General features: G+C 33.4%; 1 protein-coding gene across 10 annotated transcripts in view; it reads right to left on the bottom strand.

Annotated features, from left to right (window-relative positions):
- LOC128188405 (H(+)/Cl(-) exchange transporter 7-like) overlaps positions 1 to 13,527 on the bottom strand; it is a 45,962-nt gene that overhangs the window by 3,869 nt on the left and 28,566 nt on the right. For 8 of the 10 annotated variants that reach the window (XM_052859436.1, XM_052859438.1, XM_052859439.1 and 5 more), the window contains 11 exons: positions 10,178 to 10,264; positions 9,246 to 9,404; positions 9,034 to 9,147; positions 8,614 to 8,668; positions 8,199 to 8,259; positions 7,578 to 7,719; positions 7,301 to 7,394; positions 6,600 to 6,778; positions 6,077 to 6,100; positions 1,509 to 1,685; positions 74 to 159 (listed from right to left, as the gene is read on the bottom strand). In XM_052859436.1, coding sequence (XP_052715396.1) covers positions 74 to 159; positions 1,509 to 1,685; positions 6,077 to 6,100; positions 6,600 to 6,778; positions 7,301 to 7,394; positions 7,578 to 7,719; positions 8,199 to 8,259; positions 8,614 to 8,668; positions 9,034 to 9,147; positions 9,246 to 9,404; positions 10,178 to 10,264 — 1,178 coding nt within the window. The remainder of the gene's footprint in view (positions 1 to 73; positions 160 to 1,508; positions 1,686 to 6,076; positions 6,101 to 6,599; positions 6,779 to 7,300; positions 7,395 to 7,577; positions 7,720 to 8,198; positions 8,260 to 8,613; positions 8,669 to 9,033; positions 9,148 to 9,245; positions 9,405 to 10,177; positions 10,265 to 13,527) is intronic. The other 2 variants (XM_052859437.1, XM_052859445.1) reach the window with 1 other exon arrangement.

Genomic DNA, 13,527 nt, shown 5'->3' with positions numbered 1-13,527 from the left:
TGAAATCCATGAAAATAGGTATTCAATGAACATTGATGAAATCCCAGTATCCTGTATTCAGGTAAGTTCTTACCTGGCTCTGAGGTCATCACAAAGGGGCGGACACTCAAAAGGTAGTGTAGGTATCCCCATCACCTCCACATTCATGTCATACAAACCCTTACAGATAGAAACAAAAATCTGTTTATAACACCTTGTCATAAAGACAGACTAGCAGAAAAATTGTAAAATCTGACAAAGAGACAAATAATTTATTCAATATTTTTAAAGTTTAAGAAATTAATATTTGATGTTCAAATGATCCAGAAACTGATGTATCATTCAAGTTTAGAAAACTGATGTTAGTCTAAAACAAGAGGCCCATGGGTCACATCGCTCACCTGAGGAACATTAGGTATAATAAAATCAGCTTAATGGAGTCACAATACAAACTATTCGGACAATGTATAATAATACATGTAGATCCTGTATAAATAAAATCCATTTTTCCCCCTGGATATTCTTATGTTTATAATCATTAGTCCCATTTCTAACAGGATGATTTTATAGTCATATCACATCTTTAGTATTGCAGTTCTCAAAAAGATCCTTAACAATTGTTTATATATGGGATATAAAGCTATATCAAACTCTGGACCTTCTTGTGAGGCCGAAGAATTGTCCTGGAGCCAAAGTCTTAACAATTATAAAGAATCATCTGGCTGATTAGTTTCTGAGAAGAGGATTTTTAAAGATTTACTCTCTATATTCCAATGTAAAAATTTGACCCCCCTATTGTGGCCCCACCCTACCCCGGGGGGTCATAACTTTCACAACTTTGAATCTACACTAGCTGAGGATGCTTCTACACAAGTTTCAGCTTTCCTGGCTTTATGGTTCTTGAGAAGAAGATTTTTGAAAATTTCTCAATTTTTTTTATCAATTTCTAATTATCTCCCCTTGAAAAAGGGTGTGGCCCTTTATTTTCACAACTTTTAATCCCCTTTGTCTAAGGATGATTTGTGCCAAGTTTAGTTGAAATTGGCCCAGTAGTTCTTGAGAAGATGTTGAAAATGTTAAAAGTTTACGGACAGACGGACGACAGACAAAATGTGATCAGAAAAGCTCACTGTGTGTTTAGGGTAACACTGATGAAAAAATTAGGTTAGGAAGGTAGGGATTTTTTTTTAATTTATCATAATTTTTTCTGCATGAATCCTAGAATGTTTGTTTGTGTCATATTTAAAAACGGATTTTTTAATAGAAATACTATAAAATTCACAATCGGATAAAAACAGACATCTTAAAATGGTAGGTTCGGGGCATTTTTGTTGTAAGTTAGGTAGGGTTACCCTAAACACACAACTTTTTTTTAGGCCTTAGGTGAGCTAAAAAAACCAGTAATGAAGTTACAAAACATTGAAAATTAAACAGAAGTTGCAATAAATCCCTTTAATTGAACCGTCCATGACTCTAATTCTTGTGGAGAATTTGATGCAGTAAGGTAATGGATATGGGTTGGTACTTACTGTTGTTATAAAATCACCGACCCATTTAGAGATCATGAGAACTATCATGATGGGGAGTCCGAACGAGATGTCGTCGGTACACTCCACAATGATCACAGTCAGACTGATGGTGGTACGCAGAATCCCGCCCAGCTGACACGCTGCTCCAATCAGGGCAAACTTGCCCACATCTAATTGCTGTCAAAAAATCGTAGTACTTGTGATTGAATTTTTTACTTTAAAGAGGTTATTATAACTTAAGAAGACGCGTGATACATTCAATGTTTCCAAACTCACAAGTGTTGGCCAGGTACTTTATAGAATTTTTCATATATACCATTACCGGTTAAATATTGTGAGTTTTGATATTAGTCTCTGATACATAAAATCAATATACCGGTAATAAAAAAAAATATATAAATTGTGCTTGCAAAAAACCAAAAATTATAGGTCTCTTTACTACCATAAATAAATGCATGTATCATGCAAGTGAGGAGTTGTCTGCTTTCATAAACAACTGTGTAATTGTATACATGTGATATGTTTATAGACTTCAAAGCATATTAGTAAGTTCATTTTGATAAAAAAAATAGTGATTGATGTTCTTAGACAACAAGCAGAATAATAAGTATCCAATACTTTGTCAATTAAGAATTCTACAGAAATAAAAGGAACTAAAAAATATATTTTTTAAAAATGCATAAAAAGCTTGGGCATGATATAAATTACACAACAAGAAAGAGGATTTGACAGCCAACATTACATACCTAGTATAGAGACATGGAAGGATACAAGAGAAATGGACACCATTTTATTTTTTTAAGTTAACTGTACTCCATGTGCTTTTGCAGCATGAACCTTTTAATTCTAGTCTAGAAATACACCAGTCTTGTGCAACACTTACTTTAATATGATCTTGATATATAGTCTTACAAATACACAAGACCAATGAAGCTAAGGCAAACTCTCCTATCTACTACATCTTCAATCAATATCCAAGGTAATTCAATACAGTTAATCAGTTTAGAAAATGACAGATATGCTTTATATAATTTTAATGATTAAAACACTCAACAACATATATTATGTTATCATAAACAATGGCCTGTTTAGAGCAGACCCACTTCACAAGTGTATATATATATTATATATATAGTTATACAGATCAAGACACTCTAATGAGGCCTGTTCAGCAGAGCGTCCTGGCGCTTGCAAGCCAGTGCTTCACAAAATTTAACATATTATTAAATGTTGAAGAGCGCTAGCAAATTTCCACTCTGCTGAGCAAACCTGCAGTCTTCTGACATACACTTGTCTGTACAAACACTACAAACCCATCAACAACACTGACACCTAGGGACTGGAGTTAGTTCGCAGTTACCTCATTTAACAATTTCAGAACAAAGAGTTAAGCAATGCTTTCATGCAAAAGCTTCATTTGGACTTACTGTCTAACAAGCAACACTATTGTTGGAATCACCAGAAGCCAACATGTGACAACTTAAATGGGAGTTTTTCTTTTTGTTTCATTTTCCTCTTGGACCATCATAATAATGTATACCTCTTTTGGTACTGATAAGATTGCCTCTTGAATTTTATATTTTTTATGTATTTCTTATTGATGATACATTTTACTCCTAAAGCCTCTTTTATTTTGAATGATGTAATTTAATATTAAAAAGCATGCACAAAAATTTTTGCTGAAATCAAGAGTAACAAATAAATAACACGATCATTTTTTCACATTACTAGTATGAACAAAATCTGAAATTTGAGTTTTTTCCCCTAAATAGCTCTTCAATTTGCAGGCAACCAAACTTGGTTACTCAATTTTACATTTAGGTAATCTTCATCATGAAATTAAACAAGAGGCCCATGGGGCCACATCGCTCACCTGAGCAACAATGGGCGTTCAAAAGATATTGTGCCGTATGGTCCCTCGGTAGAATAACAAAAAATAAATATTGTAAAGTATTCGAATTTTACACTTAATTTTGCATACACGTAATCTTTGACATTGTACCTTCATGAAATACTATTTTTTTACAAAAATAAGAAAATCCTACGCAAGATATAAAACTAAACATTTGGTAGGAGTACACTGTTAAGTTGTTAACTTCCAATTCCCTATATTTTCGTTCTGCCCCCCCCCCCCCCCCCCCCCCACTTTGTAAGGCGATCAAAATATATGAAAGCAGATAGGTACATTTTTTTCATCAACTACTTACAAGTTATTGTATTTTTAAAAAGAAAATATAATAGTTATTGTTTTTTATTTTAAAAATCCTGCATGTATAGATGTGAAGAAGAAAATTGTACCTCAATGTGCTCAATTCCTCAAATTAAAAACATTCAAAAAATTTATTTGTCTTCTCCATTATAATTAAATGACTGTTATTTACTTCGCGTACAAACCAGGATAATTTTCCGATGTGATAACTTCTTAGGAATAGCAATAATTACTTTATCCCCGCAACAGAAATGTGTCAGAACTATGGAAACTGTTGTAAAGATGTCGTTTTTATTTACCCATGTCTGAAGAACTATCAAAATTGATGTAGATTTCACATTATTTATTGTATGAAGAGGGGGCCCCAGAGAGTAAGTATATACAGAAGACCATTCTTTATTTTGTTTGTACAAGTATTTAACATACTCTAATTCATATAGAATTTCTAATGTTCAACCAAAATTTCTGCGTCAATCGTAGAATTATAAGCAAGATACAGAGCTCACAGTTCGCCTAGGTTTGAGTCATATTTTGTTCCCATGAGTTTATTACATTCAACTTAAGATTTTTAACTTGGTATTTCCTATTCAGCATTTAAAATGGAAAAAAAAGAATGGCCTAAGATTTTCAATTCTTTTATTCACTCAAGACCAGTTCACTGGTATTTGAGGTTCAAAATCAGTTTATACAAATGTACACAAACACAGTCAAGGATCACATGTACAGTAGGAGTAATAATGACGAAGAAAGGTTAAGTTTACAATACAATAAGTTGTTAAAGTTGGTTTCTGGAAGAACAGACTTTGAAAATTTTCTTAATAAATATTGACAATTTTTTTTACTTCTTTAATCTTTAGTTTTTAAGATCTGTGTACAAAAATAGAATTGTGAGCAAATCTATCTATCTTGCTTATAATTCAAAGCTTAACACTTAAATATGGTTAGTAAATAGAAATTGTAAACAATTAAACACAAGAAACATGCACTATAACAAATAAAGAACACAATTTATTTTTTGTAATCATATATATACATGTTTATTCCTACATATTTCCGTCAGCGATATCAAACTCTATTTAAACTGAATAAACTCAAGAAAATGCCAAGCATCTCAACAAAACCTACTGCATTAATCTACCATTACGCAAAAGATAAGATAATGCCGATTTACCGATAGAATGAATTGTATTTCAGTACTTTTTTGATACATCAGATTTTGCCTAATTTGCGCAGGTGAACAGTTAACTGTTTGATTTACCGAAGTCTCTGTTTGATTTGATACGTAAAAATCACGAAATACAGACAATAGTTCCCAGATTACAAAGCATAAATAATGAAAACGAAACAAAAATCAGAACAAGCTAACACCAACGTCATGTGTGAAAACTGTCAACGCATTGAAATATTTAGCCTCAATTTACTTCACAAAATCGGCACCAATATATTTTGCATGTTTCAAAAATTTCCCTTCATTCGCGAACTGTTGTACAACAAGCAAATTCATCATAGTCAGATCGACCCTTTTTCGTATAATGTCATGGCTGCTTTAAACAAAGAACCTCGTTTTAGAAGTATGGAAAACGAGTCTTGGTAAAATGGGTATGCAAACCCAGGCCGTGGCAAAATAAAAGCCGGGGCAGATCGGCAATCGCCAATTCCAAATACGCATTATTTTGCAGCAATATTTACAGCAAATACAAATATACTGGTCCATCAAATATCCTGAAATTTTAATGAGATTGGCAGATCAATAACTGCGAATCTTTTGTTATGCCCAGGCCAACCAAGTCTTGTCTACCCATTTTACCGGATACCGAACCTATCGGATGCCGAACCCGAAGCTATTAAACTGATTAAAACATGCCTTTCCTTTATTATTATTTTCGTAATAACTCAGATTTGAAACAAAATTAGACCTTAATTTTTGCAATTTATATTTTCCTTCCCATAAGGATAATTTATGCTAAACTACAATGAATTGGAATCAGTAGTTCTTGAGAAGAAGATTTTTAAAAATGCACCCCCCTTTTTCTACAGTTTCAAGGTTTTCTCCGCTTTGAATACAGATCGGACTTTTATTTCTGCAATTTATATTCGCCCTCCCATAAGGATGCTTTGTGCCAAATTTGGTTGAAATTGGATAAGCGGTTTTAGAGAAGAAGTTCAAAATGTAAAAAGTTTACAGACGGACGGACGGACTGACGGACAGCCGGACGACGGACAAAAGGTGATCGGAAAAGCTCACTTGAGCTTTCAGCTCAGGTGAGCTAAAAACTGTTAGTGACAAATCAATGTTTTTAACTGTTAAAGAAGAAAATGAACAAACAAGAAAAACTCCACAGTCACGTATTAACCTTACCTTGATCAGAGTACTGTTGGCAGCCTTTATACATGTATAGTAACTAAAGTCATTACATTTCTACATTTAAATCACCAAAATAGTGAAATACATATAGTAACCGAAGTCATAAGATCTCTTTTAATAAATTTAAGTCACCAAATATAGCAGAAAAGCACATCTTGGAGTTCATCTAATTTAAATTCTTTCGATAAAACTCTTCATCAAACTTTCAAGGAAATGAATAACTTAGAATTTGTTAATTCCTTTGTGTTTTAATGGCAAAGATTTTAACACAAACTGTTATCAAAATATCACATTTCACTTATAAGCCGTAATTTATTTTTCACTTGATTTTAGAGAAACACAGTTCTTTAATTTTAAAATAACACTAGCTTCAGCACCATGAATTTTCTAAAATATAAATTCAAACCAATAAACTGCTGGGGAGAAATTGTACCATGGCCTATAATTTTTTTTATAGCTAAAACAGCAAAGCAAAGTAATTCCGAATCAAACACTGTGATTATAATTGATTACTTACCAGGTTTGGGTTTTCTGGCATCAAGTGTGCCACTCCCATACCAACGAGTCTCCCCCAGGCAGCGCCGATAGCGAGGGAGGGGATGAACACGCCACTGGACACGCTCAGTCCGTACGTCCACACACCCAGGACAAAGAAAATCAGCACAAACGCCACCAGACTCACCGCTCCATGACTCTCTGTCACGATAAAAGGCTCCAATCACTCAGTCGGCTTACAAGTATTCTTTTAACACATTTTGTAAATAAATATTTAATCAACTAAAGTTGAACTATTTTATCTCAAACATTGATTTCTAAAGATATACACATTTAATTTAATTCAGGTTGCAACGCCTCATTTGATTTCATCCATATCCAATCATTGAGTCTGCTTACAACACATTTGTGAATAAATATCTAATCCAATAAAGTTGAACTATTTTATCTCTAACTTTGATTCATTTTGATATACACATTTATTTCCTATGTCACTTTTACTGCGAAATCTGATTACCGGTAGTTAACAAGCCGGGTGTAAATTTCCGTACCACCTGCTGAAGTTTGGGATAAATAATGAACTAATAATGAACAAGGGGAGAGAAGATATGCTCCGAACAAGCGATCCCGGATAGACAGATGGATAAAAAGACAGACACTTTTGTTGAAAGTGGTCAGCAAACTAAATACACAGCACTATATAAATACTGTGTGTTAACTCACCGAATGGGTCGTGAAGCAAGGCTTTCAGGCAGCCCTCTGGAGTGGTCAGGAATAGTGTTGACAGACCATTGTACTTCTTGTCAGTACAATACACCTACAAAATCAAAGTACTACTATATATTCAACTGAGAGGTCTCTACAACCAGTTTAAGAACTGTTAGATAGCCAAATATGCAATAACAGGTCTTATACTGATCTATAAATCAGGCAAATGCTTAATTACAGGTCTTCTAAGCGGACAAATGACCAATAGATAGCCATATGAAACAAGACTTACAGATGCTGTGACAGCATGGCTGTCAAATGGGGCCTTGTCTGTGCATTCATTAATTCCAACCATCAACCCAAAGGCTACAGCTGCTGACACCACTGCCACTAGGCCAGCCTCAATTATCTTTATCCAGTTCTTGTTTAAATATCTACAAATATGAACAAAATTAATTAAATGCTTATACATACATGTATGATTTTGATTTATATCTCTCAAATCAAAAACTAAAATTCTTTCTCTTATGTTTAAGTTTTTTGCTTTTGCTGCTTCTTTTTTTTTGTTTTCTGAGTGTTTGTGGATGGGGGGGGGGGGGGGGCTATTGATGTTGGAAGTTGGAAGTTTTTTCAGCTTTTTCATTTCCGTACAATACCATATCATCTGTTTATATTGCAAGATTTAAATAAACATGCTTTTGCAACACAGAAAATGGTCTTGAATGTTATCAAGCTCTTAATTAAAGGTCGTATCACAAGAAATATTTTCATAGAGAACAAGCTGAGTGGTGTTAATTCAATTACATCATACATTAAGTATGATATGTTGATCGATGTACAACAATATGAAGTTTGATATGTATTTGGATTCTCTGGGAGAGGGTTATGTAAATGTGGATATATCTATATATACCTTTTCCTAAACACTGTTAGTTTGTAATTCATCACCACAAAAAGAGCACCCATTAAACCACCTAAGGAGAGAGAAGAAATACAGATTAGAGGTCACACAACAATGAAACTCCTATGAATATCTTGTACATAGAAAACTTCACAAGAGATCACCTTTACAAAATCTATTTACTCAGGCGCTAAGTGGTATACCCGTCCTGTTTAATCAACAATGTTTACAATCAACATTGTGCACAATGAACATTAATAATTCATTTGACGCTCTAAATCAAATTAACAAATATTTATCAGCTAACAAAAAGCAACTTCATGAGAGTAATTCAGTTAGATCATAAAGGTTAAATGCGAGAGGTTTAGAGCTGAATATGCATCGCTCCTTGATTTGTTAAACAGAATGTGTGACAAAAGTATTTTACCTATCACTGCCATGAATATAAAGACTGGGATTTCAATCAAGTCAAACTTTAGATCCTGTATGAAATAAAAAGAAGACAATTGATTCAACAATATGCAATATAGAACATATGTATATGTTTATATATGTATTCAAAAACCAAGTGTTAAAATCCATTTTATGACGCATTTTGCAGAATTTAACTGACACATACCAGGAAACCTAACAAAAACTTTGCGTAGTTTCTGAACAATCAATTTTAAGTGCAGGGAAAATGATTTTTTTACTTTTCTTCAAAACCTTGGTGCGTATATACATTTTCAATAAAATTTCTACCAATGAAAAATTGATCATTTTCCCTGACATTAAACAGTAAAGAAATTTCTGTTTATAATTCCTATTCAGAGGACCATTGTAAATGTGAAAGGAAATCATGACTTACAAACTTAAAGGCATTGAATCGGATCAATCCAGGGTCAGTCAGTTTTGTTGGGTCTCCATTTATGGCACTGATTAAAAAGTTGGTGGCAAAACAGGCTACCATTGAAGAAAAAAACTGCGAAAAGAAAAAAAAAATCAAACAGATATCTCCTGTACTCGTAGACTCATACACCTATCCATACATTTTAGTTTCTTTAGCTAAGTATAACTTACCACTCTCCATGTTAGATCCTGATTCCAAAAGCTGGCTGCTTCTTCTAAACTAAAAAGAGTTCCCCCTATGGGAGCCCCGAAAGCTGAGGAAACCCCTGATGCTGCTCCCCCTGCCACGAAATCCCGGATCTCGTGGTCGTTCCTAAATGCTGAATAGAACTATGGAAGAGACGAAATCATACAAAACTAATACACTGACATACCAATAGTGGGATATGTGAAATAGAAGTTATAATGAATTAATCATACAGATTACAACTAGACAATTTACAGACTTGTGCACACACTGTGTATGCAATTTTCATATACCGGTATATACACTTGTTCTTCCAATCTGCTGCATTTAAGTATATAAGTGAGTGCAGTACAGTAAAAAACGCTTATAATGAAGTGCAGGGGACGGGCGATTTTACTTTGCTATAGGCGTAATTCGTTTACATCATGTAAGAAAGTCGAGGGGAATGAAAATCACCTCACTGTAAACTCAATTCATTCTAAGCGTGTTCACTATAACTGTGTTTTACTGTACCTTGTATTGTATATACTTAATATTTCTTTATGTATTCATATGGGATTTGGGATTTTATGTGCACTGTATATACTATTGTTTTACTATTGTTTTCACTTTCTGTCATTTTTTTTTTTGCCCAATCTGCTGTAAAATCTTTCGCCCAATTCTAAATTTTTCCTTTCACAATTGTAGTTAAAGAAAAATAACTTTAAGTTTCCAAATTAGCTCCCAATTAAATCAATCCATTGTTACTAAGGGTTAATGAGTCAAAAATAAAAAATGCAGACAAAAATCAATCTGTGCACAGTATTCTTCTATGCCATCATCTATACATACCCAGTACACGTATCAATAAAAATATTCTAATATTCATATAATTCTCCAGATACAATGGGAAAGCGTTAACTGTTGGCTTACTCACACTGACAGTCTTTCCATTACAGAAGTTGATCCTCCCCCGCCCCAGACCTGCTGCTATGATGCTGCCAGAGTGGGCCATGGGTCCTTCCTGAAACAGACAATGCAACTCTTATCATACCAGCAACTCAATGATGACATCTGTGCAATGAATGCAATTCAAGGCAATAAGCTTTGTATGTATTTGTGTTTAATAAAGCATCAAACTGGTATCAAGTTGTATCATTGAAAGCAGCACTAACTATATAACATCAATAGGTTTTTTTAATAAATAACCTTTACCATACTCAAATACAGTCAAACCTTAATATCTCTTATTTGATAAGGCAAAGAAAGAACTTCAATATATTCATAGATTTGGGATACTGAGGTTAAAATATGGCTGGAACTTTTCCCTTTGGCATATCCATGGTATTCGGGATATTAATATTTGAGATACACAAGTTGGACTGTATTTTTCCTGTTTACCTATTCACCATTCCAATACCCTCATTTTCCTTGTAACAAAGGCTATCAAGAGCATGCATGTTTTGGGTTCATGCAAAATGTTGTGAAAGATGTATACCAGTACATGCAAACATTTAATGAGAGACATTAATAAGAGATGTTTAATGAGAAAGGAAGAAGAAAATGGGAACATAATGTAACATGTACCTCAACCAAACAAATCTCCCTTAAATAACAGATAAGGCAAGACAATTTGTGACATGACATATATTCATGCACAAACTCTGGTCTGCAAACTTTGGTTCTTCTCAAATTATGATAATTTTTTTATTACAATTTCAAAGCAAATGGAGCTTCAGGTTAAGAATTTTAAACACAAATATGGTTTTAGTTATTATGACTATCATATTTAGACATCTAAACAATAAAAAGTTGCAAAAATATGTATTTAAGATTTGCAATATTGAAAATTAACAGGTAGATATTAATTATGTAAGCATGCATTTTGAGTACAAAAAAAACTGTGGGATGTCTTCAGAAGAGTGTTAGTTTGGTTGTTGTGTTGATTACATGGAGCATGCTGTCTGGACACAGACTGAGAGGCATTGACCGTTAGTTCCTGGTTGCGACTACTTACTGCTGTGGTGGGCTCTTACTGTCAGACAGATAAGGAAATTCACATCAAACCATTCAGCGTTATACAGGTTACACAAACTCATTGTCAGCAAACTGAGTTGTTGACTTAGCCACATGCTCAAGCCAATATATTAGCGTGTGATTTAAGGTGGTGAAAATTAAAATTTAATATAGGATCATTGTTTTAACTTTGGTTATTGTGTTCATTAGAGACAAAAGACCCATGGGCCACATTGCTCACCTTTGTTCTAAAGTTAACATTTGGATCCATTTTTTTAAGTTCTTACATTCTAGCTTCAGGGTTTTATGATATAAACATTTTAAATTTCTTATAAGAAAGCATTCATATTTGTTTCTGAGTTCTGAACCCAAGGATTCATAATGTAACTGCCATTTCCCTTATTTATAGTTTGAATATTTAGAAAATTATGAAGTTTTCTTGTAAACATTAGTATTTTTGCTACTGACTCCCATTTATTCTAAGACTTCTGACTAATTTTACAGTGTTTTTTTCAGTCTCCCCTTTGATAAGAGCGAGACCCTTCCTTTGAAAATTTCTTAAAATCGTTTTAACAAGAGCTTAGACCTTACGTAGTTGTGTCAAACAGCAATGCGACGTAGGCATACATATGCATTTCATTGCCAGCCACTCAGTCATGGCTCTTTGAAATCAACGAGATTTGTCTAGCTTTTGAGCTAAGACTACACAATTGGTGCATATTTTGCTTGAAACTGCATCATTTTTAACTTGTTTTGATAAAAAAAAAGATAACCACATCCCACTGAAAGTCCAAGGTCTTGTTAAAATGGTTCTATTCCTTAGGGTTATTTTAAGCCAAGTTTGGTTGAAATTGGCCAAAAGATTCTAGAGGAAAAGCAAAAATGTGAAAAGTTTACATATTGTTGGATGGCAGTGAGTAATCAGTTTAAAGCTGCAATGTGCTAGATATTGGCATATCATGATTCACTTAAAAAAATCTTTCCTTTTATATATAATTCCAACCTGTGTAGCAAAATGTGCTTCTTAACAAACTGATTTGTACAACTTGCTCACTATTCACTGAAACTTAAATGACATGTTTCCCAGTTAATTGTTAAATGCTGTACAGCTTGCAAAAATACACTGCAAGTCTCTTCACCATCAGCCACCTTTAGTGGTACTTGGTCACAAAAAACACAACTGCTATTATTTTCATTTACTAACTTTGTAACTTTAAGATTATTCAATGGAAAATTAATCCAATTTCTTCAAGCAACATAAGAACAACACACTACCAACAAATATAAGCAAATCATCTATTTCTTAAAGGAGTTTAGTCAACCTTACACACAATTATTGAAAATATATTTACCAAAAGCCTGTAGCTGGGTTTCAAATCTTTAATAAGAGCACACCAAAATGAGTTATGATAAGTATCCCATGGATTGCATCACTCACCTGAGTACCGGTAACAGTTCTCAGGTGACTTTTGTTGAGATAATATTAAGACTTAAAAAGACCTATAAACTCACTTTTTTATTAACCAAAAAACTGTATCTTCCTATTCAAATGTTCTCATCCCTTTTTAATAACAATTTTAACAATCCTTTATCAATGAATGTTTTGTGCTAAGTTTGGTTGAAATTGATCCTTCTCAAGAAAAAGGTTTCTTTTAAAAAAGGATTTCGCTTACTTTGTTAACCAGAAAAACTGAGAGAGACATAAAAATTCCAGACAAGTAATCAGAAAAATTGAATTGTCCAAATATTGACCAAGTACTCAAGAGAATGTGAGTAACCAGTGACTAGTTATCGATAGATATGACAACACTTTCTTATTTTGATGCATCTATTGACTTTTTTGCACTTATCGAGAAAACTGACAACTGTGTGATAATAGCTGGATGTTTCTAAACATTGCAATAAAATTTCAATATAATATCACCCATTATCACAGCGATTTTTTCCCAATTAAGTTTAGCCCATTGATTTCTGATGGACCAGGGGCTCTCTACATTGAATTTAAATAAGGTGATGGAGTACATAGCAATTTTTATTGCTCTAAAATACCAGGTACCACAATAGGAAAAGAATTAGGAATGTAAAGTGTCTGACATTACTATTTCTCATAGTTCTATACACAAATAGTCTTCCATTTTAAAATACAAGCACATATTGTACTTATTATGTGAGACCAAGAGATTTTGTAATTTGAGCATATTAATGTGGTATATTATTATAATCCCTAGAATTTCTGGGTTAAAGAATTCAACTAAATGGTTGGTAAACTGT

The sequence above is a fragment of the Crassostrea angulata genome, chromosome 6 (genome assembly GCF_025612915.1).
Source record: "Crassostrea angulata isolate pt1a10 chromosome 6, ASM2561291v2, whole genome shotgun sequence".
In the NCBI taxonomy this organism is placed as follows: Eukaryota; Metazoa; Mollusca; class Bivalvia; order Ostreida; family Ostreidae; genus Magallana; species Magallana angulata.
The sequence above is the reverse complement of the archived record's forward strand: the minus strand, read 5'-3'. Positions and strand labels throughout refer to the sequence as shown.